The 27,970-nt window shown below is 56.0% G+C and overlaps 1 protein-coding gene across 5 annotated transcripts in view; it reads right to left on the bottom strand.

Annotated features, from left to right (window-relative positions):
* The window catches only part of BCAR1 (BCAR1 scaffold protein, Cas family member), a 36,430-nt gene extending 18,165 nt beyond the window's left edge, over positions 1-18,265 (bottom strand). Inside the window, exon 1 of one of the 5 annotated variants that reach the window (XM_038538304.1) lies at positions 18,164-18,265. In XM_038538304.1, the coding sequence (XP_038394232.1) occupies positions 18,164-18,250 (87 nt within the window). In that variant the 5' untranslated portion in view covers positions 18,251-18,265. Of the gene's footprint in view, positions 1-3,497; positions 3,787-4,113; positions 4,168-4,221; positions 4,377-17,365; positions 17,513-18,163 lie in introns of those variants that run through there. The other 4 variants (XM_038538306.1, XM_038538305.1, XM_038538308.1 and 1 more) reach the window with 4 other exon arrangements.
* Positions 18,266-27,970: the final 9,705 nt, after the last annotated feature.

Here is a 27,970-nt window from a genome sequence, read left to right as displayed (position 1 = left end):
TAGAATAGCTCTCATTGTGTCCTAGGGCCCCATGGGCACCAGACCCCCAGGGCCAGGTGGGCTCCCAGACACAGAGTAGCTGGGCCTTGGCCACAGGTGGGCACATCTGGAGGACTGCAGCCATCTGATGGCTATGCGAGTCTCTGCCTTGGGGAACACTGGATAACTGTATGGGTACTCCCAAACCCTGACTCTATGGGAACTGGGACCAGTGGGGTCGGACATGTCTGACAGGTTCACAGTAACAGCGATAACGATGAGCTCCATAGGAGCAAGCTCTTCTGTATACTTCGGTCATCCCTTTCAACCTTAGGAGACACTGTGATTACCTCCACCTTACAGACAGGGAAACTGAGGTGCATGAGGTACACAACAGTTACGTGACCTGCTAGGGACACAGTTAGGAAGCAGCAGAGGCAGATCTGGGCTCTATGATAAAGCAGAGTAGATGGCTCCCGGGGTGATGCTTAGGTTCCTGGAAGCCAGGAGTGGAAACCTGACAGGCCTTTTCTCTCTGTGTCGCTCAGCCCCAATACACATACACACACACACACACACACACACACACGCCCCAAACAGAGCTTCACACATTGTAGTCACTCGGGAAACACTAGTTTCCTTCATGCCCAGAATCATCTCACACTCGGGCCAAGATTATTTCTGGGGTATACTGTTTGCTTGTCCCAAGAAGCCCCTAGTAGCTAATGGACACAGGCCCAATGCATGTGTTGAATGGTAGTCCACGTCCACAACCTCTACTCATTGGTGCCCCAGGAATCCCCCTGGAAAGGCAGCAGCCAGGGGGCCACCAGTCAGGGTCCTGACCATCCCCTCCCACTCTGAGGACAGTCTCTTCCCTTCCCACAAGTCCCCACACCCTCATCCTTGATGAGACTCCATCCCAGCCAGCCTTATCAGCATTCTCCTAACACCCCCAGGAACAATTAGTAGCCAGGGTCTGGGCTCAAGTCCAAAGAGCAAAACCATGGGCAAGCCCCTATTCCAGAGCTGTCCCAGGGGGAGCATAGCTCCTGCCCTACCCATCTCAGAAGTGCTGGAGGCTCAGCGGACATGGCTGGGACTGTGCGCAGGTCTTCGGCCCTGTCTAACACTCATCACCTAAGCGGCAGGTCTGTTGAATGAAGGACTAAAAACCCACGTCTGTAATGGCCACTGCCAGCAGCTCCCTCACACAAACAGGAGCTGTGGCGTAGTCTCGTTTGCAGCGGCCACAGCAGTTGCTTCTGTGTCCCGGGCCAGCTTTGAGTCAGAAGCAAGACCTTGCTCCCACCCTTGCCAGGGCATCCCAGACACTGTCCCTGGGAGACTGGGCAGACATGGGCCCCTAGCACCCCACAGCTGGTGAGAACAAGCAACCCTCTAGAACTCTCACCATTGCCACCCAGCCCAGGGAACTGCCCCAGGCTGTTAGAACCCAGACCTGCACTTGATTACTCATTACTCTCCTTCTCTGTCCCTGGGGCCTTGTGGGGAGGACTCAGGATTCTTGAGTGGGCTGGGTGGTCTTTTGGAGGGGGCTCAACATCATGAGACTTCAGGGTAACACTTCAGGGGTAACCCAGCCCCAGATATGTCATCATGGAGGGAAAGAGGCGGGAGGAATGGCTCAAGGGGGGACAGGAGGGATCTCACTCCTAAGACCCCATTTTCTCCAACTCGATGTTCAAAGCCCCCTGCAGTTCTGCTACTCTCTAGTCCTAAATGATAACTTGCGGTAACCCTTATAGCAGCACCATCCACCTGAGCAGGAATGGAGGGGGACAAAAGGCACAATAGTGGGGTTCTCGCTCAGATAAAAGTATCAAACCCCTGATTTCTGGGATGCACTGTGGAGATGAGGGTCTGCAATGGGGCCCTGCCCCTCCACTGTTTGAACTCCTTCCACTCCAGGCCAGAACTTCACCCCTTAGAAGTGGAAGGGAATCAGGGCAGCAAGATAGCAGAGCCAGGGCCTCTCCAGCGCTAGAGGGCCCAGCCCCATACCCTCCCTTGAAGGGAGTCCACCCTTCAGCCCCTTATTTGGAGGGCCCAGAGAAAGAGGATCTTGGCCTGTGTCTTTGCTGGAGAACAATCCCTATTCCCCTGACCCTGCACCTTGTTCTCCAAGTATGACTCCAACACTGTCCCTCACCCCTCTAGAAGCCTCCTGGGGAGCACACCTGGCCTCTGTTTCTGGCTGCTCCCACTGGCTGTGGGCTCCTGGGAGGTAGGGGAGGGAGTTTTCAGGCCCAAGAGAAAAGGGTGGTAGGAACACCTAGACAACGGATGCCAGAAGGACCCCACCAAGATGGTGGCCAGTAGAGCATGGCAGCACCCTAAGGACCAGAGCACCCCCAATCCAAGGGAGGGGGCGGTAGAGCACATGTGAGGCAGAGCATGGGGCCATACCGGGAGACCAAGTTCTTTTTTTTTTTTTTAATTTTTATTTATTTATGATAGTCACAGAGAGAGAGAGGCAGAGACACAGGCAGAGGGAGAAACAGGCTCCATGCACCGGGAGCCCGACGTGGGATTCGATCCCGGGTCTCCAGGATCGCGCCCTGGGCCAAAGGCAGGCGCCAAACCGCTGCGCCACCCAGGGATCCCCGGGAGACCAAGTTCTAAATCCAATCTGTGCCTCAGTCAGTCTCCCCATCTGTATAACAAGGAGAGCAGCTGTCTTGGGCTTTTCCCACTAGGGATGCCCTAGTGGCGCTGACCTTGCTTCAATCCCCTGTTTAGGCCCAAGGAAACGGTCCTAGCAGCCCACAGCACTCGCACTCTGGCTCAGCACAAACTGTAATGGCCAGAGGCTCCAGCTCCCCTCCTAGAACCAAGGGTAACTGTCCCAGCAGAACCTGGGGCTGCCCGGCCTCCACCAGTTCCCACAGAGTTCCTTCCTTGCCCAGAGCGAGCGGGTAGTGGGTGCTGCTGCCAGGACGGCATGCCAGCAGCAACTCCCAGCACCCAGCACACACCTGTTCTTCTAAGCCCATCATCCCTGCCACCCCAGAACCCCACATCGTCAGCTCTCCACCTGGGAAAGGAAATGGACACAGGAGGATGGGTCTCCGGGCCCAGAAGGATGAGGAACATGTCCCAGCCTGGCTGAAATCTGCAGAGAAGTCACAGCAAACCAGAATAGTGCCTCCCAGCCTAGACCCTCATGGTAGGGGTAAGGAAAAAAGAAACTCCATGTCCTCAAGACTGACCAATGAGCCGCTACCCCCAGTCTGGGATCCAAGACCCCAAAATCTCCCCGGGCACTAACTTCCACGGACCACAAGCATCCCAGCCCTCAGCAAACCTCAACTTCTCCAACTCCTTCAGTACTGCTCTGGGCTGTGCCTCAGGCAGCAGCGAGGGGCTGGGAGCTCTGGGGGACACCCAAATGGCAGCCTCGCTTCCCCTCCAGCTCCATGCACCGGGCCCTCCGACGCTGGGCCCCGGGGTCACCATGCCACACTGCACACCCGCCGCCAGGATCCCGCTCCTACCTCAGTATTTGCAACCACGGTAGGTGAAGGTGAAGTGCCTGCCCCCAGGCCTGGAATCCGGCAGGGACAGGCCGGAGGGTGAATCATTAACAGACCCAGGACTGGCTGTCGGCCAGCACCAACACCTCCTCGGTCACCACACACTTGCTCGCTCAACCGCGGGCCTGGGGGCGGGGAGGGGGCAGCTCCCCACTCCAGAACACACCGACGGACAGGGATGGACCGCCACCCCATTTCCTGGAAATCCACGCCTCCTGGAAGTTCGTGGTCCAAGGAAATCTCGGACCTGTCCCCGTGGCCGAGGAAACTGAGGCGGGAGGCGGGTGTCGCAGGCCCAAGGTCACCCGGCAGGCGGTGGCCGGCAGGGGGAGAGCGGGACGCCCGCCAGCAACTTTCCCGGATCCAGGAACTCTCCTGCCGGCCAGCGGCCCCGAGTCCCGCCCTCCCCACCGCCCCGTGGGCGCACGGCCCCGGGATCCTCGCAGCCCTGCCTCCGGGCGCCCCGCCACGCGGGAGAGGGCTCCAGGGCCTCGGAGCCCCGCCTGGCCGGCCCCGCCGAGGCCGCAGCGGCCAGCGGTTCCCAGGACCCGCAGGTCCGGCAGGAAATGCCACTCACTGGACTCCTCGCTGGGGACCGCCCCGGGCGCAGGCAGGGCGGGCGCCGGGGGGCCGGTCGGCGGCGCGCGGACTCCGCTGCGGCCCCGGCCGCGTCGGCCGCACTCACCAGGTAGTTCATCGTGTCCGGCGGCCGGGCCCCGCCTCCCGCAGGGGCGCACACCGAGCTGCGGGCGCCCGGGAAGGCCGCGGGCGGCTGCGGCGGCGGCTGCGGGGCGGCCCCGGGCTGGTCGGACGGTCCGGTCACCACGCTTGCCGCCGCCGCCGCCGCCCGGAGAAGCGCGGCCCCCTCGCCCCGCCCCTGGGCTCGCCCCGCCCCGCCCCGCCCCTCCGCCCCGCCGCCCGCCCCGCCGCCCCAGCCGGCTCCCAGCCCTGCTCCCAGCCCGGCTCCCAGCATGCCCGGCCGCGCGCGCCCATTGGCCACCGCGGCTCCCCATGCAAATGAGCCGCCGGTCGGCTCCGGGGACGCGGGCGCGCGCCACCCAACGGGACCGCTCCCAACGCCCCGCACCCGCACCCGCACCCGCTCCTTCGAGGCTAGCACGGGGATGTCACCTTTTCTCCAAATGCACATTCTCCGCCCGCCATCCAGGGCAGGAACGTGTCCCTCCTCAAGGACTAAGCCAAGGCCCCCTCCTCTGGGAAGACTGTGGGGATAACCTCCCCCATTTAGCACCCCAAAAGCTAGCCTCAAGTCAGCCGACTTCTGCCTTCACCACCCACCAGACCCCGGCGTTACGCAAGTCTCCGTCGGGCCACCCGACTCCGATCTGAATCTAGAAGTACCAGGGAAGGGGCATACCCCAGCTGGCAGAAAACTAATAATGTCCACCTCACCCTCTCTGTCAGGCCTACCCTGTAAGAGCCCCAGGAAAGGAAGACTCAAGGCAGGGAGACGGAGAACTCCCAACGGGTCCCCTAATTCAAGAGGCACAGAGCCACAGGGCTTATCCCGTTCCACCAGATGTGCCTGAGGCTCCGGTATACCCCGTAGTCAAGGGCTCACCATCTCCCACCTGCTCCACCCAATTGAACCCAGCCACCCCGAAGGGTTCCCCCCCCCCAGTTCTGGCCTAGGAGCTCTGCTCCCACCCTAATCCCTCAGTCAGTGCTGTCCAGGCCTAACCCCCTTGCCAACAACATGGTGGGAGGGGGAGATGTTGCCGGGAGTGAGGGGGAAGGAAGAACCACCACAGGGAAACTGAGCAGAGAGCACCTTGGTTCTCCGGAGTCCTCCCGCTCGAGGCTGCAGGTCAGCGACTACCCCACACAGCACAATCGGGGATGCCAGAGTCCCAGAGCGTGTCCAGGGTTGCACAACAGTCAGCAGGGATGTCTAGGATAGAACCTGCTCCAGAACCAGGCAGTTCAGTGCCTTATCTCCAGAGTCTCCAGTTGTCATGCTGGACCACTTGCTGAGCTTACAGACACCACAATGGTAGGGATGCAGTGGGGGCAGACCTGGCTTTGCCCTGCAGGGAACCCTCAGGCATGGCCTATATACAAGCCCATGATGGACTCACAGCTGCCCTTACACCTGAAACACATACCTGAAACCCAAAGCTCAGGTGACTCAGGTGGCCAGGTGTGCCACCTCAGTCCTCTCCCATTTGTAAAAGGAAGGGATTGGGCTAGGGGCCCCAGACAGCTTGTTAAAAAATCACATTCCTTGGGGCACCTGGCTGGCTCAGTCAGTAGAGCAGGCAACTCTTCATCTCAAGGCTGTGAGTCTGAGCCCCATAATGGGTGCAGAGATTCTTAAAAATAAAATCTTAAAAACAATAAGATTCCTTGTTCTCCCCTCCAGAAAAACTGGGTATGGGGGGACCTACACATCTCCATTTCCTCAAAACTTCACAGGGAACGTGGGCAGAACTCATGGCCTGCGGGGAGTAAGGAGCAGTGGGACTCATGACCCAGAAGGAATGGGGCAACCAGCTGCCACCCTATGCCCTCCCCAAGACTGGCCCCTTGTCACTCTTAAACTGCCTACTCCCCCATGAGAGGAGCCAGCTGTCAGGGAAATACTAGGAAATACTACCTCGGGCATCCCCTCCTGCTGTTCCCAGGGTCTCTGCCCCAAAGTCAGGCATGGAGCTGTGGGCCCAACCCCTCCAAAACCCTGACCTGTCCTCAGCCCAGCTAGCACCCAAGGTTCCCAGGAAGCAGATGGGAACTGGCTGGGCCATGCCTGAGAATTTGTCTGTGCTGGATGCTAGAGGGAGTCCTTGGGTTTTCCGGGGTCTCCACTCCTGTGGGGAGAGGAGGAGAGACCCGGCCTCACAGCCAGGAAGAAGCCTGCTTGCAGGTCTCTGCAGGGGTGGGCAGGGACGCAAAGGCCTGGCCCTCAGCGTGCTGGCCCTACTCCACCCTGGCTGGCCTTGGGCGAGAGGAGGCGGCTGGCTGGGACCAAGGGAACCGGAGACCCTCCCGACTCTGGCTCTGGATTAAAGCAGTGCTGGGGGCGGGGCTGCTGCTGGAGGCGGGCAGGCGGGGGAGGGGAACCCAGCTCTGGCAGAGGCATTTCAAAAATTTGCTCCTTTTCCACTTAAACTCCTTCCCACTCCCCAAGCCTGTGCCTCCCAGAATGGCATTTCCGCTTTGTAATCAAGGCCCTGGGATCTTTGCCCCAATGTGATGGAAGGGGAGTAACTGGAAGAGGAGAGGAATGCCCTCTCCCAGGCCTGCAGGTAGATGAGTGGGGGAGGGGCAGGGCAGACTCCAGCTGGGGTGTGTGGGAAAGCAGACCCTCGGTGCCAAGAAGCTCTGACAGTGACCCAGCCCCCTGGACAGCCAAGATGCTGGCCCTGGACCAAAGGCTCTATGACCATGGGCTCATTGTATGCCTACAGCGATCCTGCAAAACAGACTTCACAATTAGCCCCATTTTCCTGATGAAGAGGTTGAGACCCAGTTTACTACCCCTTCCCCATCCCATAGGCTCCCTACCACAAAAGGATCAGAGCTGGTGGCCAGAGAAGGGACGAAGGGCTTGCTACACAGCTCTGGGACAGGACTGGAAGGGAATGAAGGAGCAGGGGGGCACTAGGGCTCAGAAAGCCAAAGAAGATGTTGTGCTCAGAGACCCCAAAGGACAAACAGCTGAAACGCAAGCACTCCCTAAACACAACTGAGTTCAGAACTGGGGCCCAGTATCACCTCTCCAACACAGAGAGCAGGGGAATGTAGGGGTGATGACGTTGAACCTGGGGAAGGTGGAGAGGGTGCTGCTGGCTGGAGACAATCTGGCACCTCCTGCCAGGCTGAGAACTCACAGCTCACACGCTGGAGAGGGGAATATCACCAACCCCTCCCCTTGGGGCCCTGAGTAGGAAACATGGTGGGACCAGCACATGGGGACAGTGGTTCTCATATGTCCATTAAAGTGTGCACTGGGGTGGGGGCTGCTATTGGTCCCAGATCCTAAATAAGCAGTAGAGCTCCGGACCCAGCTCCCACTCTCTAGGTTTTCTGGGTCTTACTCTTTAGGCCAGACCCATCGCACAAAGAACTATTCTTGCATTCGACCCAGCAATGTCTGTTGCAGCATTTGTAACAGCAAACAAAGGTGGGGGGATATAACCCAAAGGTCCAACTGTAGGGGACTCGTTAGGCAACCTGAGCCTCTCAACAGATATTGTGCAGCTATTAAGGTGGCCACTTTCAAAGACTGAAATTGTTCAAGAAAATGCTTACGACAACGCGAAGTGAAAGGTGCAGGCTAAAATGGCTTGCACAGTGTGACTGCAGGCAGCCCCTTTCCCAGCAGCCTGAGAGGGTGGCTGGATGGGTCAGCTGATGGCCAGCTCTGGGAGCGGCAGCAGGAAAGGATTTCCTGAGGCCGGAGGTAAGTCCTGCCAGCCCTAGGGACAGGAAGAAATGATGCATCTGGAGGGCCATGGGTTGTTGCCGCCTTCCCCCTCGGCTGGCTGCTCACATTGGCAAGCTCAAAACCAGCCTGAGAGCTGAAGACAGCCTGTGAATGGCCCAGAAAAGAAATGAGTCCAGCTGCATCCAGAACCACTGCAGCACACAGGCCGGACACCCCGCACACCTGCTGTCAGAGGCCCAGAGAAGGGATGTGCTGTGCCCAGGTCACACCACCAGGAAGTTGTAGCACCAGGAGCTACAATTGCAGCCCACCCACCCAGCTACCCAGGTGTGTCCCCACAGAAAAGCACCCAGATAACCCCAAATGGTACTTAGGGTGATGTTGGAGCTGTCAGACATAAAGAACTTTCCCATTTTCCCCTCCTCTCTGAGGGTGGAGTGACCAGTGGGGCAGTTCATCTGTCCTTGATGAATCTGACTGTGGAAAGGTGGGTGGGCCCATCAGCCTGGAGCTTGCCATCCTCTTGCACCTCCCACCCCGGGTGCAGGGGTGGGGGAGTGGAACTGCCAGGTGCAGGCACACAGCAAGTGAGGGCAGAGGACTGACTAGCCTCCCAGATCCAGGCCTGGATCCCAGCAATTGCAATGGCCCCCCCTCTAGTGGCTCCCTCCCCTACCTGCTCTGGCTCTCTCAAGGACTGAGAACTGGAAGGAAAGGAATACTCTTCTCATTCTCTTCGTTGCTTTTCTTTTTTTTAAAGATTTATTTATTTGTTTGTTTGTTTGTTTATTTATTTATGAATGATAGAGAGAGAGAGAGGCAGAGACACAGGAGGAGGGAGAAGCAGGCTCCAGGCCGGAGCTCAACGTGGGACTTGATCCCGGGACTCCAGGATCGAGCCCTGGGCCAAAGGCAGGTGCCAAACCACTGAGCCACCCAGGGATCCCCTCTTCGTTGCTTTTCTAATTTGAAAATTAAAGAGCACTAGAGGCACCTGCGGGGAGGTGCCTGCTTCAGAGAGGGGCTCCGCTCATAGCAGGCCTCAGGCTGCAGAAGGTGACCAGTCAACGTGGCTGGGCCCTGGAGTGCTTCCCAGAGGCTCTCTGCCACACCCCAGGGCACTGCCTCCTGGTGGCCCAAGTCCCTTCTCTTCTGCACCTCTCTTTCCCCATCTCCCTCTGAGACCAGCTCTCCCCATGGGGAATCCCCCTAGGTGCTGGTAGGTGGGTAGAGGCTTGGTCCAACAACCAGGCCCCTCCTGTGTGTAAGACGGACGATGAGGGCCTAGATGCACTCCACCCCCTCTGCTGGTCAGCTGGAGCACCACCACTTGCATCCTCACTGCCCCCCTCCCAACACTGCCTGGGGGAGGAACGCAGAAGATGCCGCAGGGGAGGAGAGGAGCAGGGTCCTGGCTGGAGGTGGGGGATGAAAAAAGGTAAAGGGAAGTCCTGTCCCTAGAGAAAAAGCTTATCTGCTGGTGGCTGTCTGGCCCTGGCTGACAGCCTGGCCGGGAGGGACAAGGGTGCGGTCAAGAAGCCATCTGCTCTCGCCTCTCCCCATAGCAACCAGCCCCAGCATATCAGGGCAGTTGGAGGGGGATGACTTCAAATGCCATCTGTCACCCCCCACCCCCGCCCCAAGCCTACTTCCGCAGGAGCACAGGTGCCCACACCCACAGAGACCCAGGAGAGAAAGAACAATGCTGCCCGGCTACTTGGCTGGGGTGGGTGGGCAGAGGGAGGCATGAGGGGCAGTGCAGTCACAGGAGGGGACCAGGGGTTCTGGGGGCAGCAGGGTGAGAGTGGATACACAGAAAGGAAGGAGTGATACAGAGAAAGCTGAGCTCCAGCAGCCAGCCTCCAGGAAAGCGCAACTGCTTCTCCCTCCTTGGAGAGTACTGTTGGGACATCCCACCTGCCCTGCTCCAGCCCACAGAGAAAGGCTCCATGGGCCCCAGGACACCCACACCCCAGTCCTCACCCAGCTGGAACTTATAGGGACAGAAGCAGAGACCATTACTGACTCCAGCTGGCGTGGGACCCTCAGCTATCACCGTACCTTTCAGAGCCTCAGTTGGCGCACTTGTTAAGTATAAGGACACTAGTAATCCTGCTCATCACCAGGCCAGAAGATTGCACAGTGGACAAACACACCTTGGTGTCAGTGGAACACCCCTGTACCTGCTGCTCACAAACCAGCCCCACCAGGCCTGGCACCAGGGGGCACTCCCTTGGGCACTCCACTAAAGCCCTCTCGCCTCTCCCAGTCCCTGCTCAGGTGCCCTGAGCTTCCCTGAGCCCCCGAACCATGAGGAACAAAACCTCCTCTGAGACGCGTGAGCAAAATCTCTCTGGGAAGCCCTGTTGCCCCTATATCTATCAGCCAACCTGGGGGGAATGGCTGTGTGGGAAGTGCCTAGTTATGGGGTCTCTCGCTAAACACAGCACAGTGTGACGGTCATTCCTTCAGCACCTACTCACTGCCAGGATACAGCTGCCATGAAAACAGGTCTGTGTTTTGGGGGGGTGTATGTGAGGTGGCATAAACACGTGACCATCTGTGGGGATGAGGGCTCTGAAGGAGACTGCAGCAGACAGCAGGGTGATGGCAGGGGCTATTTTATACAAGGTGCTGAAGGGGGGGGTCCCCTCAGAGGAGGTGGCATTTAAGCAGATGTGTGAATCTTCTCCAAGGCTCATTTTGTAGAAAAAAATAACAGTAAAGATTCGTAAAATTAGCACAGGCTCGCCAACTCTCTCAGTGTGAAGCACAGAGCAGGAGGTATGCAGTGTCCTGGATGCAGGGAGTGGTTCTCAAACAATCACTCCCCCATTCCTTGAGTGGTGGGGTATCCACCAGGCTGGGGCTCCCCAGAGCTAAAGCAGAGTGGCCTGGAATGCCTGCCTAGAGGGATGTCTTAGGACAAAGAGGAGTGAGCCCAGGAATCTATCCAGGCCTGAGAGTGTGAAAGGACGTGGGCAGCTCTCAGGTAAGGCTCCATCTTCTCCTACCTCCTACTCTCCTAGAAGCCTCTCTCTGCCAGGACCTCAGAATGGACAGGGGCCCAGGATAAACACAAGTGACTCAAAAACCTAAGATACTTTACCTCTTGAGGAGCCTAGAAAGAGGGAAAACAAACCCCAGATACCTGAGGAGGGCTGAACAGAAAGGTTCCTGAACACCACTTCCTGAACGAGATGTAACTTTGGGAGACCCAGGATCTGGTAATACAGACAACTCTCTGGGCATGCCTCAAGACAACCCTCTTGGATATTGGGTTTTACAAAATACTGAAATAGGGTATTACACCAGCAACAATGCCAATGCTCCAGAACCTAAAAATACACAGTATACAAAAACCAGAGACTGGGACACCTGGATGGCTCAGTGGTTGACCATCTGCCTTTGGCTCAGGGCGTGATCCCAGATTCCTGGGATCTAGTCCCACATTGGGCTCCCTGCATGGAGCCTGCTTCTCCTCCTTCTGCCTGTGTCTCTGCCTCTCTCTGTCTCTCATGAATAAATAAATAAAATCTTAAAAAAAAAAAAAACAGACAGATATCCATCAGCAAGAGAATGGATAAGTATATAATTTCATTTTCATAAATGGAACACTACTCAACATAGCAGTGAACAAAGAATTCTTGATAACACGCTACATGGATGGAAATCTCAAAACTGTTATACTGAATGAAAGAAGCCTGACCTCAGAGAGTACATTGCTATATACTTCCACTTATAGAAAGTTCAAGAACAGGAGCACCTGGGTGGCTCCAGGTGAGTGACCAACTCTTGGTTTTCGGCTGAGGTCATGGTTTCAGGGTCATGAGACAGAGCCCTTTTGGGCTCTGTGCTCAGTGGAGAGTCTGCTCGGGATTCTCTCTCTCTCCCTCTCCCTGCTCTTCCCATCTTAAAAAAAAGAAAAAAGAAAACTCAAAAACAGGCTAAACTAAGCCACGATGAAAGAAACCAGAATGTTGGCCACCTTACAGAGGGTTGGGGACTGTTGACTGTAAGAGGGACGCTCTCAAACTTTCTGAGAAGATGGAGATGTTAATTATCTTGATTTGATTGATGGTTACATGGGGTCTGCATTAGTCAAAACGCATCTAACATCTGTCCATTTCAATACATGTAAAATATTCTTAACAAAAAGAGTCTCAACTGGTAAAAATAAAACAAAGCACAGAGGAAAAAATACACGGGATTAGGAATACCAAAAATAGTTATTGCAATCCTAAACCCACCATGTTACCCTTTTTGCCCTGGCTGTCAGGGAGCTTAAAGTCATGTATGTCTACTTCCCCATACGTTACATAGTTCTGGATCTTTTCACGATCCCAGACTATTTGTGTCTTTCACTATAATCTGCTTCAAATCCTTCTTGGAACTTGGAGGGGTTTAAATAATAAATTTAGATTAAAGAAAAGCCCCCTCAGCCTCTAATCCCCTTTAAAGAAGGGATTAATTTTAGAGCTGCAACTTGTGACCATCAATCCTGCCCCAGCAGGCATCCAACACCACCTCTACCACAGTCCCCAAGCTGTTCCCAGCCACTTTTTCTTGGAGAGAGAAAATGGCCCAGCCAACAGTGACTAAGAGTAAACCAAAGAAACAATGGGGTTTGACCCGGATGCAATCAAAGCAGGTGACTGTGACAAAGGCCGAGTCAAAGGCCAGGAAGCAAAGGTGACCCAGTGACGTGGAGGGCATGGGGGGGAGGCAGAGCCACAGGCACCCCTGACCTAGGAAATGCAGCCCCAAGCCTGGCAGTGGGGGCTCAGTGGGGGCTGCCCTCGGGGTCCACTTGCCTCACCCACAGGTTCAAGCCCCCCTTAAAGTGCCGCCTTCTGGCAGAGGGGCTAATCCCTTCCCAAGCAGGCTGCTGCAGATCACACCTGAGGACAGACCTACAGAGCCCCAGCGGCTTCCGCTACCTGCAGCTCTGTGCCCACTCCTGGGGGCACTCAGGGCAGGGCATCCACCTGGCCTGCAGCACCATGGGCCAGCTGGATGTTGGTGGGGTGAAGACCAGTACCTGCCCATCCAAAGCTCAAGAGACAGGGGTCCTGTAGGCAAGGTGGGGCAGGCAAGGGTCCAGGGTCACCCCAGGCTAAGGCCTTGGCTGGAAACACATCAACGATAAAGAAAGGGCCCCTGGGGGAAGACTGGGCAGGCCACAGAGAGCTGGTCACCCCTCCCAAGCCAAGTGCACAAGAGCCATGAGTGGATCTTGGCCACTGCACCAGCCAGGGGTGCAGGATAAAGATCACAACCTCAACAGAAGGAGCTTTCTGCAACCCCTGCCAAGTTCTCACAGAACTCCAAGAGTTAGTGCCGTTAATATCCCGGTAATTCGGAGAGGGAGACAGGCTCAGAGAGCTTCAGGAACTGCTTGAGGTGTAGACAGGCCAGCATGATTCATTCTAGAGCCCTTGCCCTCAACTCAGTGAACGTCCTCCCTTCCCAAACCAGCCTCTCTGGGAACGCCTCCTTGGCCCCCAAGCAGGCTTCCAGGACGGCAGCCGAGATGCCAAGCCCATCTGCAGGGGCTCCTCTGCACTCCCAGTGCCACATCCTCAGCAGACAGCCATGGCAAGCTAGGACAATGAGGCAGGGATAGAGGAGCCAAGCAGGCCGAGTCCTACCCCGAGGAAGCCTGAGAGCAACCAAATAAACCCGACAATAAACACACAACCACAGATGTGAGTCCCAGAGGACTCTGCAGAATGGTGCCCTTCACCTGAGCACGTGAGGGTGAGCAGGAGTAACCTGGTGAGCGAGGCAGTGGCTGGAGGTCACTTCCTGCAAAGGGAGGCCAGGCAGAGCCAAGGCCAGGTGGGAGGAGGGGCAGGCCAGGTGCTTCGAAGACTGACCGGAGGGCTCTGGACTAGGACCTTGCCTCTTCCCCACACCCCCGCCCTGCCGTTCTCTTTGGAGCCCGTTCCATCAGGCGCTAGCTGTCTACAGCCTGGCTGCCCAGGCCAGCAGTGAGCCCAGGGCAGGCCTCCTGGCTTCCTGGCCAGCTCTCCCATCACAGTGCTGGCTGGCTGAGAGCCAGCCGCCCCTGGTTCCTGGGATCGCTGGTGGAGGTTCAACGAAGTGCCACACCTGGGTCACTGACCTCCATCAACCACTGCTGGGCCTCAATGGGCCAGACCCACCCTGCCGCACAGCCCTGGGCAAGCTGCCTGGCCTCTCTCAGTCCCAGCTGCCTTATCTCCCCAGGGTGCCGAAGGGGTTACACAAACTCATACTTGAAAAGCCACAAGCAGAGGGTCAGGCTCTCAGCAGCCTTGGCCTCTGTGGACAGCTCGACAGGCCACAGCCCCCACAATTAGAGAGACCATGCAGGATGACGCTCACTTTCCGGCTTTGCATCCTGCCAGATTTGGTTCCCACCCCGACTTCGTCTCTCAGTGGCCACGCAACCCTGGCAAGACACAGATCCTCTGTGGGGCTGCAAAGCCTGTGAAGCCCAGAGCCCAGCTCCTGGCACACACATCAGCACCTTCATTCCTTCAAAGGACCCATCATCAATCGATAAAGGAGAAGAGGGAAAGATAATAATCATTTTAAAAAGGAAAATAAAAAATTAAATTAACATGAATAAATTAGATAAATAGAAAGGAGCAGAAAGGCTAGAATGGTAGCGTACATTTCAGACAGGAAACGAGTGTCAGGAACAGACATCAGGGAACTTCTCTACAAGCTGGAAGCTGGCCTCTTGCCTGACAGCGTCAGGGGGCAACCAGCATTTTGTCACTCCTAAACGTGAATCATGTCAATGCCCAACAGGGGTCTGAGGTGGATGGCACAGCACTTTTCCTTTCAAATGCTTCCTGCCTGACCAGGGGGAAGAGACTGGCCTGGGGTGCCAAGGCCATGGCCAAGAAGAAGGCCAATGTCAGAGAATAGCCAGGAAGTAAATCTCCAGGTGCTGTGTGAACACTTCCCTCAGCTCAGGGAAGAGGAAGGAGCTACAGAGCAGGGACTCAGGATGACCTTGTGTGCCCTCCCGTCCCTACGCCCCACAGCCCATGTGGGTCAGATGTCAGAGTAAGACCAGTTAATCCCCAGACAGGCCCCTGCTCTAACAGGAAGTCACTCGTGGCTCAACCTGGCCCATCCCAACCTCTTCTCTCCTTGCCACCACCTCCCATTCCATTCTGAAGCATCTTGTTATTTCTATGGGCCAAAGTGCCTGCGTCAGCCCAGTCCAGGAAAAGACTGCCCAAATGAACGGGTGTGCTTAAAACCCGAACACATCCGTGAGCACCACATGGGCAGTCACCATTCTGGGTTCCAAAAGCATGGCTTAAGGAGGCAGCTCAGCCTGGAAGCCTCCAAGGAGCCTCACCACTCGCAAGCACATGAAAGCAATTTTCAGAACACTTCGCAGCAGCAACAAAAATGAACTTCTCCTCCCAGCCCAACCAGTTCATACACTGCCAAGATCCCAGGAGGGGGCCAGGTTACTGATAGCCCAGCCACTGGGGCAGATGGTGAGAGCCCTGTCTACCGCTTGCAGAACCCCCAAGGGCCGTGGCTATGGGCAGGAGTGTGGGGAGTGACTTGGAGCTGGCAGTGGTATGGACATCACTGAGCAGGCCAGGGCTCCAGGTCTTTCCGGCAGGTGTCCACAGCATCGCCTGTCTGTCCAAGTCACACCTGGAACCTGCCCCATACCCCTGCCATACCTCTCTTGTTACAGATGGGCCCATTGAGGTACAGAGCCCAAGAAGGCTGCCCGAAGTCCTGTAATGCAAGAGGTCTGGGTGCCATCCTAAGCTCTATGCCCAGACCTCTGCTATGACTGTGACAGCCAAACCAAATCAAGTGCAGACCACCCAAAGTGAAACCCATCCAGCTTATGATATGGCCTGAGTTGCATTCCCTGTTCACGATTGTCCTAAAGACCCAGGCCCTCAACCAGGCTCAGATGGTCCACTTCCCCTCCTGCTAGTGCCCACAGGGTCAAGGTGGGGGGAGTCCCCTGATGCCCTGGACCAGAAAAGATCCAGAGCTTTGCAGGACAGCAGAGAAGAAGGGCTTGACAAGCATTTTCTGTCTTCTTTCTTTCTTTCTTTCTTTCTAAAGATGAGGCAATTATGCTCTGAACCAGAACAGGTGTGGGGAGGAAGGGGCTGCGGGGGAGAGGGGGGCGGAGTTCACAGCAGCACAGTCTGGAAGCCTTACTTTTTTCATCTGTAACTCTGCATTACCACTTAGGAGGCGTGGGGAGCTGAGGTCTCTAATTCCATAATAACAACGCTTTGCACTTACACAACACCTTCCTCCAGTCATCTCCACACTCGGTGGTGGTTAATTAAAAGCCGCCCCCCCACCCCGCCCTGCCAGGAGGGCCCTACTGTCTGCTTCACCCGGAGAATGGGGCAGGAGTGAGGAGCCAGGCGCTTTGGCCCACTGCCCCTTCCTGTCAAGAGCGAAAAGACCCTAAGTCAGCAGAGAAACAATGGCTGGAAACCACAGCTTCCCAGCCTGCAGATGGCGCCCCTTCCGGGCAGGACGCAGGATGCGGGCCGCTGCCTCAGTCTGTCCATCTGTAAAGAGGGCTAGGGCCTGCACCTGAGGCCTGGTGACAGAGGGGGCGGGGGTGGGGGGAGTGGGGATGGTGGCCAGGATCACTGGTCACCCAGGCGGCTGGCCTCTGGGTGCAGCGGTGATGGCAGGGGGCTGCCCAAGCCTGCCTGCTGGGCCAGGAGAAGCGGGTGACGGGCGACAAGAGAAGCCCATGGCCAGGAGGGGGCAAGTGGCCGGCCCGGCACCCGGCGGAAACTTGCCGGTAGAGCGAAGGCATCAGCCTCTCTAGGGGCGGGCGCAGAGCCGCCCTGGGGCCGCGCTGTCCCGCGGGGGATCGCAGCCGGCCCCAGGCCTGGCCATCCCGGTGACCACCCTGGAGCGCCGCAGGGCAGCGACCCCGGGGGGCTTCCCGGGCAGCACCGACCCCCGCCTCACCCCGCTTCCCGGCGCGGAGGGGGGGTTCCCGGTGAGCGGCAGGGACCCCTCCCCGAGGCCCGGCCGTCCCGGTGGGGGCGGGGTGGTGCGGGGCGGCCCGGCTCGGCCCGGCCCGGCCCGGCTGGCCCAGGGTTTGCTGGGGCCAAGCCGGCGGGGGCTCCTCCCCGCGGGGACAGCCCGGAGCCCGGAGCCCGGAGCCCGGGGCGAGCCGGCTCCCGGGAGCCGATGGAGAGACAGGCAGGGCAGCGAGGCCGGAGGGGGAGACGCCCCCTGCGCACCCAGCCCGCCCGGCAGGCCCAGGTGGGGCGCCCCGCCCGCCCCGAGCCCCGCGAGCCCCCCCGCCCCCCACCCCCCCGGCGCAGCGGGCCCGCCGAGGGCGGCGCGAGGTCTCAGGCCCGGCCCGGGGCAGCAGAGGTCCCGGCCGGCGGCGGGTACTCACCGGCACGGACATCTTGGCCGCCGCCCCCGGGGCCCGGGCGGGCAGCGGCGCCGGCAGGCTGGGGCTCGGCTCCGCCGCGCCGCTCAGAGCCCCCCGCGCGGGGTCCCGGCGCTCTCGGGGATCCCCGCGGGCTCCTGCGCGCTCCCGGCGGCCGGACGGTCCGGCGGCTCCAGCCGCGCCGCGCATGCGCCGCCCCGCGCCGCCCCTCCCCCTCCCGTCTCCTCCCCGGGGGCCGCGTTAAAGGCGAGGACCCCGGACCGCGGCATTTTTCTGTCGGCCCAACGCGGCGAGGGCGCGCGGTCTCCACCCTTTGCCCGGCGTGCGAGGGCCGCCTCGAGTGCACCGCCTCCCGTTCACCCACCGGCGTCTGCGGACCACGGCCCCCACCCCACGCCGCCCAGCCGGGGATGCTGGGCGCCTGCCCTGCGGTCTGGCGGGGCTCCAGTCCCTGTGTCTGAAGGCGACTGCAGGTCAGCCTCGCCGGGCCGGAGAAACCCTGCCCGCTGCTCCCGCTGCAGGCCCAGAGCCCCCCGCCCCCTCCCCCGCTGCAGGCCCAGAGCCCCCCCGCTGCTGCCCAGACCCCCCCCTGCCCCGCACGCCCCCTCTGCCCCTCCCGCAGCGCCAGGCGGCTCCCGACCGCCTGCGCACAGCCGAGCGCATTGTCGGGTCCTCCAGCAGACAGAGCTGGACCGGCGTTCAGGGAGGACCCGGCCACCCAGCGCCAAGGGCGACAGGCCTTCGCCGCCCCAGCCTTTCTTCCCCAAGGTTAAACGTCCCCAATTTCCTCATCGGTCCTACCTCTGCCGTGGTGTCCGCAGGTGGTGGGCATATACGCAGGGCGCCCTGATTTCCCACCCCCTGCCAGCTCGGCCTTGCTGTACTCATGTTACATTGAATAAACTGAGGCTCTGAGGTCCCTCAGCTACCAGAAGGCAGAACCAGGAGTGTGACCACTCTGGTCTGCCACTCACCATATACAGCCTGTCCCTGCTCCCTGGAGACCCTTCCTGGGCAAAGCTGCACCCGAAGAAAGGGCTGCTACTCCCCAGGAAGGATGAGTGGGGACCAGGTCAGTCCAGGGAGATGAGCACCACTGCCCCTGCCTCTCCATGGAGGAAAGATAGAACTGGTTCCATGAGGCTGGCTGGCGGCAGATGTGGCTCCGGGCAGGACCCCAGGACAGAGAGTTCCAGCCCTCTAAGAAATCTGTGGGGGCAAGTGCCCCAGGCTTCAGGCTCTTTCCTCTGCAGGTGTGGGGAGCCAAGAATCCTCAGGTCATTGGACAGAGGGAGGGAGCGGTACAGGTGAGATAAACTTCCTCAGAGACTCGGACCCATCCCCAGCTCTCCAGGCCTCAAAATCCCCCATTGGCAGGTCATCCATGTGGTGTCTGAAGTTTCTCAGCCTTCTTCCCCAAGAGGTGGGGCAGCCTTGGTCTTTCTCTGGGATGATCCCAGGGAGAGTCCTAACAGTGGTCCCCAGCAATGAGAGGGGTACTCAATGTGCAAGAAAGGAGGAAATTGAGGCCCGCTATGAGACCCAAGTCCCGATTCTAGGACAGATGAGCTGGGGTCCCTTCCTGCTTCACCTAAGCAGGATTGCCTGCCCCCTTGAATGGGGGTGGTCAGTTACGTGCCTCAGTTTCCCCAGCCCCGTGCTCAGTAAGGCATTGTTGGAGGGAGCAGGCAGGGCCACAGCTGCTACCTCCTCAAAGGGCGCTCTGTGTGTGTATCTGGCAGGCAGCCCTGCCCGTGCCCACCCGCCTGAGTACAGCTGGCACTGGGGCTCTTGAGTTGGGAGCAGCAGCTCAGCCTGGCGCCCGGGCTCCTGGCCATATGTGCCCCCTGTCTCAGAGCCCCCACCCTGGCTCCCTCCCTCACGGAGGCTTCCTCCTGAGTCCAGGCTCCTCCTTCCTTCGCTCTTACTTTAGAGGGATTGTTTTCGCCCACTGTTTCTGTGTCCTCTCCCATAAGCCCCTTCTCTAGGGGCCTAGACCAGAACTGGGCTAGCAGTGGGAAGAGCCCCCTCTGTCCCTCTGGGTATAGGGAAATGGAAACCCAGGGGAGGGGTGCACATGGGGCCATGACCTCCAACCTTGCCTCCCTCTGGCCCCCAAGAATGGCTTACAGCTGCTTGTTCGGGGAGGGTGTTGCTAACTCATCCCTTAGCACAGGAAGGTCTCTGGCAAGACCCTCACTTATTCCAAGGCAGAGATCCAGCACCTTGGGTTAGAGGTTGTACCCCCTACCTGCTGCATCCCCCATTCCCCAGCAGGCAAATGATCCCAGGATGACTCAGTCCCGCAGAGGACAGGCTCTGGGGGCCTCATGACTGGCAGAAGTGACAGCTGGGGTGCCTGAGCAGTTGCCAACACCCCAGGAGCATCCTTGAGAGCTGACCAGGCCCCCAGGGAGACAACAGTTATTGTTGTTCCTGATACTGAGAGGGAAGGGAATTTGGACCTGGCCACAGAGTAAATCTGGGCAGAGACAGGCTTCATCCCCAGCTCTCTGGACACACAGGCCTCTGTCCCCTGGGCCTTGCCATGTCTAGAAGACCAAGGCCTGAGAGGTGGCTCCTTCTCCCCACCCCCACTCAGGGTAACGAGGGACCTCTCTAATGGAAGGACTCCTGGCCCAGGACAGCGCAGTGAGCCTTTGGGGGCACCTGTGGGCACTGTGTGATAATCTTACATTGTCATTGTGCATTTGTCATCATTGATGAACTGACATTGGTACATCCTCATCAGCTAATGCGTACACTCTGCTCAGACAGCCTTAGTTTTTTCCTACTGTCCGTGTCCTGAATCTGTTCCAAGATCCCATGGAGAATCCCAAGTTACATTTAGCTGTCATGTCTCCTTAGGCTCTGCCGGGCTGTGACCGTTTCTCAGACTTTTCTTGCTTTTGATGACACTGACAGTTTTGATGAGTCTGGTCAGGGAGTTTATGGAATGTCCCTCATCTGAGATTTGCCTGGTGTTTTTCCCATGGTTAGACTGGGGTTATGGATTTTTAGGAAGACCTCAGAGGTAAAATGTCATTCTCACCACACCATATCAAGGATACATGCTGTCACCACTTACAACTGTTGGTGTTGGCCTTGATCATGTGGCTGATACAGTGTCTATCAGGTTTTCTCCCTGATTTCTATTTTGTAGTCTTTGGAAGGAGAGAGGATTTATGCTCCTTCTCCAGAGAGCAGAGTATCTACATTAAAACATTTGGAATTCCTCCGTGTGGGAAATTTCTTCTTCATTTATTTATTTATTTATTCATTTATTTATATCAGTATGAATTTGTGGATATTCATTTTATACCTTGGATTATAATCCAACACTATTTTCTTGCATGTGCTAATCTTGCTTTGGCAATAGCGAGTTCAGTTGGCACATCACATTTTTCCAGAGAATCTAGAAATCCAGATTGTTTTTTAATAAAATCTCTGGATTTTGAAATATTGACTGAGTAAGCCAAACAAAATGCTTCCACAGGCCAACCCAGGCAGCTCTTGGCTGTGGAGTCAGATTACCTGGTTTGAATCCTGCTCTGCTGCTTGCACCTGAATCATTCATTTTGTGCATATGCGTGAGTTAATCTGCCTGTTCTGTTTCGTGGGGGTGCGGGGGGTGGGGGGAGTAGGGGGGTGGGCCGGGGGCGCTGTAGGAGGATAATACTTCCTGGGTGGTTGAGAGGATTCAATTGAATGACTCAGGAAAAGGTTGGGACACTGGACCTAGCACAGAACTCTTGCCTTGTAATCAGCGGGGACCATCATTGCCACATGCACGAACCATGCATGGTTAAGCAGCTTCCTACAGAGAACAGGAACTGAGCTTGTTTGAAGGAGACCTAGGAGATTTTAGGGTTGGGGGTGACCAATGGGACCCTGTGAGCTCTGGAGTGATGAGAACAGGAACTACCACCCCAAGCGTGGTTTTCAACTTAAGAGTTGAGTTCTACTACTCTGTCATAACACCACTTCAACAGCTGAGGAAGTACCCAGATTAGATGTCCTATCTTATTCTCAAGTGTGAATGACTACCTCTCCCAAGGCCAGCAAGTCAGACTGGCACAGAAAGAGACGCTCAGCTTAATGAAGTAGATGGGGATCCCACTGGCCCTCCAGGCTAAACCTTGGGGATCAGTCTTGGCATCACTTCAGACTTATCCTGTGACTTTAAGTAAATCCAGTTTCCAGTATCCCTGAGGGTAATTCCACAGTCTGGTAGAGGGTGAGCCCCAGGGGTTAGAGCAGGGCACTTCCTCATCTGTCCCCCATTCACAGAACCTTGGGTAGGCTCTGGTTTGGAGAGGGGGGCGATGTTCAGGTCATCAGGCTATTGGATACAGAGAGAGACCATTTGCCCTAGACAATGAGACCTCAGGACCTGGTGGCAGGAGGGAGATAGATGTATTCGTTTCCTGTTGATGCTTAACAAATTACTACAAACTTAGTGAGTTAAAACAATACGAACTTATTATCCTACAGTTTTGGAAGTTGAAAGTCCAAAATGGGCTGGCAGGGCTGCGTATCTTCTGGAGTCTCTAGGGGAGGGGAGGGTAGCTCCCCTTGCCTCTTCCAGCTCCTAGAGACTGCCTGCATTCCTTAGCCTGGGACCCCACATCCCTCCGACCTCTGCTTACTTCATCACATCTTCTTTGACTCTGGCCCTCCTCACTCCCTCTTATAAGAATCTTATGACGACCGTGGGTCCACCCAGGTAATCCAGGACAACCTCTCCATCTCAAGACCCTTAATTTAATCACAGCTCCAAGGCACCTTTTGCCTGGCAAGGTAGCCTAGTCTTAGATTCCAGGGGTTAGATGTGTATGGGAGGACCCCCAACCCCCCAAACTGCTCCCCATCGGGGCCCCACAGCCTGAATACTGGCAATGGCTGAGTTTGGCCAGCACAGGAATCCTCTTACTCAGCTCAAGTGGCATCTCTTGCTGTTCGTGGGAATAGCTATAAATGACGTATGGCTCCAGCATACCATCTGGCAAGACGGGGCAAAAAACCCTAACAGGCAGCGACCCTTTGACCCAGGAATTCCAGGAATTTATCTTTAAAAATGCACTCATGAGTAGCCAAACATATACATGACAGGGCTGTAACTTGCAGGTTTCCTTATATCAGGAAAACATGGAAGCCAACTTACATGTTCAGTGATGGGCACATTGAACAAATCATGGAATATTCATATGATAGAATCCAATCCTGGGTGTCACCACAAATGTTAGAGAGTGACACGGAAATTTATTTACAATATACTGTTAAGTGAAGAAAAATAGGCTTCCGAATAAGTATGTTCAGATCCTACTTTTTTTTCAAAATTTTAAAGATTTTGGGCAGCCCTGGTGGCCCAGCAATTTGGCGCTGCCTTCGGCCAGGGTGTAATCCTGGAGACCCGGGATCGAGTCCCACATCAGTATCCCTGCGTGGAGCCTGCTTCTCTCCCTCTCTCCCTGTGTCTCTGCCTCTCTCTCTCTCTCTCTGTCATGAATAAATAAATAAAAGCTTTTAAAGATTTTATTTATTTATTCATGAGAGACACACAGAGAGGCAGAGACATAGGCAGAGGGAAAAGCAGGCTCCCCACAGGGAGCCCAATGTGGGACTCCATCCCAGGACCTGGGATCAGGACCCAAGCCAAAGGGAGACGCTCAACCACTGAGCCACCCAGGTGCCCAGATCCTATTTTCATAAAAAATCACGTATTTATACTTATGTCATATATTTGCCTTGGGAAAAATGTGGCAGGATAGATAGCACAGTATCAGCCATGGTTATCTTGCTGGGGGGGGGGGATGAGATTTTGTTCACCACCTGCAATATTAGGGAGGGCCTATTGGGAGGTTGGACTATGCTGTTCCTAAGTAGGGCCTTTTCTGTCTTAGTGGATCAGAATTTCACAGGAGCCTGTTTTTGGAGGAGGGAATGGGGTTTTGGTGTAACTAAAATTATTTTCTCTATTTTCTAATGTCTTTTAAATGAACATGCATTACTTGTGAATTTTTTAACAGTATCACTTACCATTTTAACTGATTTTTAAAGTTTGTTTATTTAAGTTAATCTCTACACCCAACATGGGCTTGAACTCATGACCCTGAGATCAAGAGTCACACACTCTTCCCACTGAGCCAGCCAAAAGCCACCCCCAATGTTTTAACTATTTTTTAAGTGTACAATTCAGTGGCATGAAGTTCATGCACAGTGTTCTACAACCATCACTATTATCCATGTCTAGAACTCTCTCATCATCCTCAACAGACACTGTGTCTCCATTAAACCATAACTCCCCTTTATCCCCTTCTCCAGCCACTGCTACCACCATTCTACCTTCTGTCTCTATGAGTGCCTGTTCTTGGATAATTTTTGTTTTTATTTTTAATGAACAATTTGTGAGTGGGGCACCTGGGTGGCTTAGTCAGTGAAGCATCTGCCTTCCACTTAGGTCATGATCCCAGAGTCCTGGGATCCAGCCCCACATTTGGCTCCCTGCTCAGTGGGGAACCTGCTTCTCCCTCTCCCTCTGCGGCTCCCCCTGCTTGTGCTCTCTTGCTCTCTGTCAAATAAATAAATAAAATCTTTTTTTTTTTAAAAAAAAAAAAGGAGTTTGCAAGGGGAAAATGCAATTGCCAAGTCCTACGAAATGCAAGGCCCCCTGGACAGGTTCCCACGGACACCCTGGGGCCTGACACCCAGGGCCAGACACTGAGTGGGGCTGGAGAGGAGGTGCAAGAGAACAGCCAGTGGAGTAAGACCCTAAGACCCATGCGGGGCCTACAGCCCTGTCACCCCCACCCCACAGGCAGGAGATAGAAGGGAAGGGACTTGCCAAGGGCCCCCAGAATGGGACAGCTGAGCCGGGCAGAACCACAGGCTCCCACCTCAGCTCTGGCTCCCCGAGGGCCCTGGCTACTGGCCTCCTGGTCTTCTAGGATGTTTGTAAACACCCGGAGACCAGAGCCCCTTCCAGGAACAGGCCTGTGTTCTCAGTGACTGTGACAAGTGGAATTTCACTGTCCGCTGGAAACAATCCCCAGGGCATTGTGTTTCTGAATCCAGGGATGAAGCTGCCTGCCTGAATAGCATACATTCTCTAAATTATTAAAGAGCCCCGAAGAGCTGTTGCCACATTGAGGTCACCAGTGTGAGTCCCCAGAGCTGCGGCTCCGTGAGGCGGGGGCGCCAGGCCCTCACCCCCCATCAGCTGCTCTGCTGCCTGGAGGCCAAGGGTCTGCCCTGGGGGGCGCTGGGAAAGTCTCCCTGCTCCCTGGGAGGGAGACTGACCTCTGTAGAAACAGGAAGGAACTCACGGCAGGGAGTGAGGTCTGCACTTTGGCAAGAACCTGGCCTCCCTGTCACCTTTGGCCTTGGGTGACAGGGCAGGGCAGGCCTGGTTTCTGGTCCTGCCTTGTGAACTTCAGCACGGTATTTATACTCTACGTGCATTTTCATCCCCCTCTGTCAAATGGGGCTTAATAAAGCAGCAAAGCCGCCCACAGCACCAGGGAGCCCCCCTCCCTAGCCCCCCTCCCTAGTTCTTTCTATGTGACCACCCCCTCCAGGACCCCCGCCGAGAGCTGTGCAGTTCTGTGGGCCTGGTTGGAACATCCTGGAAGGACTGGGATCTACGGCGTGTAAGGGCAGCTGTGGCTCCCAACATGGAAGCACCAGTTAAATGCTACTGTCAGAATTGCTGACTTGTCTCTCCACCTACCAGCCTGGCTTTTCTGGCCTGGAGCTTTCTACTTCTCCTGTTCCCCTGAGGCAAGAGTCACCCCACACTTCCCGAAGAAAGCCCTTCCATTTACCGATGGGGCTGAGAGCAGGGGAGGCTAAGATGCTGGAGGCTGGCCCAAGTCCTGGCCTTGAGGGTCACCTCCAGCAAGTTCTTTACACAAGGCCCTTGGGCTCAATGTTTGATGAGAGCCATGTCTGGCAGAAGGTTCTAGAAAGACAAGACTACCTCTCACCCAGATGATGGACTGAGTGGGATGGAGTGATGCTTACTGAGGGGCATCCCCCCAATGCCAGGCTAAGACCTGGAGACATGGTGACAGATCCAGATGGGGAAGTGGAATTGGGCTTTGCCCTCCTGCTCTGCCTGTGGTGGCTGAGGCTTCCTGGGGGAGGCATCACTCAAACAGGAGCCTGAAGGATGAGCAAGAGTTCAGGGGGCCTGTGTGGACAGCAAAGCTGGTGTGCAGAGGGGTCCCCTCTGGGGTCCAGCAGTCTGCTGCTCTCTCCCCTTGCATTGTGACTGCACCCCACTCAGTGTCCCACTCAGTGTCCCCGGATACTCCGGGGAGGGAAAGGCTCAGCCCAAACTGTTCCCTGTCAGGAAGGAGCCCCCAGGGAGAGAACAGGGTTCATCAAAGCACCATGGAGTTGGACTAGTTCTTTCCCTGCCCGGGAGACAAGGAGCAGAGTCTCCCTTCTGTGGGGGTGAGAGAAGGGAAACCTCCCTTGGTGACTGAAGCAGGATCCCTTCTTACTTTCTGGCCTCTGGGCACATTGGTTTAGGCTGCTGGATAACCTGGGCCACAGTGAGAGATGAGGGAACAAGGACAGAACAACCCCTGGGACGGCCGGCAGCCTGAGGGAGACTCGTTGCCATGACTCAGCTTGGAGAGAGGCCAGGGCAGCTGCCCGAGAGCTCTGGGCATTGTGGGGTATTGTTCCTGCTGCCAGCATCTCAGGCTCTTGAAAGGGATGTGCTTGTGGTTTAATTTATTTATTTGAGAGAAAAAGAGAGAGAGAGAGATAGTATGTGGGGGGGGGGTGCGGGGTAAAGGAAAGGGAGAGACTCTCAAGTCAACTTCATGGGGACCATGGAGCCCAATGCGGGGCTCGATCCTATGACCCTGAGATCATAACCTGAGCTAACACCAAGAGTCAGATGCCCAACTGACTGAGCCACCCAGACAACCTTTGGGTTGGTTTTAAATGGTTTCCTTCCAGGGCTCCTGGGTGGCTCAGTCAGCTGGGTGTCTGCCTTTGGGTCAGGCCCTGCCCAGGGTCCTAGGATTGAGTCCTGTATTGGGCTCCCTGCTCCGTGAGGAGCCTGCTTCTCCCTCTCCCTCTGCCTGCTACTACCCCTGCTTGTGGCATCTCACATAAATAAATAAATAAATAAATAAATTTATGTCACATAAATAAAATCTTTAAAAAATAAAAATAAATGGTTTCCTTCCAGATATTCCACTTACCCAAATCCAAGGAAGGAGCTTCAGCAGTCGTGAGGCCTGGGATAGCCTAAGCCTGACTCATCCTGGGATGCCTGGGGTCTTGCTGTAGTTGTCAGTGAACCAGTTTGCCATCTGCATTCACAGAAGCCCAGGCCAGCTCTGGCTCTCCTGCTGCCCCAGCCTCACTGGCTCCCTCTTTCCAAGGACACACTGAATGAGGTGGTTGCCATCAGCCCAGTCGGTGCTTTTTCATACTTGTCAAAGGCACCCCCATCTTACAGAGAACCCAAGTGAGGCTGCAAGAAGCAGTCAAAATTAAAAAAGAAACAATGGTGCCAGAACTGATGGCCCAGTCCCAGGTCAAGGTCAATATGGTAGACCTGGAGAATGCACAAAGGGGCTAAGATGAGAAAGAGGGCAGGCGAGCCATTGAAAGGAGGGTGGGGGCACCCGGCTGGCTTGGTGGGTAGAGCGCTGGACTCTTGATCTTAGGTTTGTGGCTTCGGGCCCCACGTTGGGTGTAGAGATTACTTAAAAATAAAATCTTGGAAAAAAAAAAAAAAGAAGAAAGAAAAAGGAGGGGAAACCTTAGTTTGGGAAGATAAAGACAGAGAGGGAGTAAGATTGGAGGCCTTGTAGCTGGGTATAATAGTTTAAGGTAAATTCGGACTTGTTCACCAAACCTCAGAACTGGTGGGAAAGTGTGAAAGAAGTGTAGTGAAGCCCTACCTCTTTCTTTTTTTTTAATTAAAAAAATTTTTTTTTAAAAGCAAGCTCTACACCCAACATGGGGCTTGAACTAATGACTCTGAGATCTGGAGAGGCCTATTCTACAACTGAGCCAGCCAGGCACCCCTTAAAGGACAAAACTGTTCTGCCCCGAGAGGTAAGGCTATCCAGGTTCAGAAAATGTTTAGAGCGAGTCACAGATGAACGTGCCACAAAACTAGGTCTGTGATGAATCCGGTCCTGAGGCATATGCTGCTGCATTCGTCGGGTTCTACAGAGAAGCCGAAGCAACAGGAGACAGGGAGGCTGCCAAGTCCCATGACTGGCTGTCCGTGGGCTGGAGACCTGGGGAGGAGCTGATGGTGCATGTCCCAGTCCAAGTCCAGAGGCTCCCAGAACCAGGAGCGCTGATCGATCTAGAAGGATGTCTGGGCTCAAGGAGAGAGCAAATTCGCCTTCCTTCACCTTTTGTTCTAACCAGGCCCTCAATGGATTGGATGATGTCCGCCCACACTGGTAACAAGGATCTTTACTCAGTCTACCTATTCCAATGCTAATCTCTTCCAGAAAAAAACTCTTATAGACATGGTCTACCAGCTATCCTGGCAACCCTTAGCCCATCAAGTTGACACATAAAATCAACCACCATGTCTGCCTTGTTCAAATGCCACTTCTAGAG

The sequence above is a fragment of the Canis lupus genome, chromosome 5 (assembly GCF_011100685.1).
Source record: "Canis lupus familiaris isolate Mischka breed German Shepherd chromosome 5, alternate assembly UU_Cfam_GSD_1.0, whole genome shotgun sequence".
In the NCBI taxonomy this organism is placed as follows: Eukaryota; Metazoa; Chordata; class Mammalia; order Carnivora; family Canidae; genus Canis; species Canis lupus.
The sequence above is the reverse complement of the archived record's forward strand: the minus strand, read 5'-3'. Positions and strand labels throughout refer to the sequence as shown.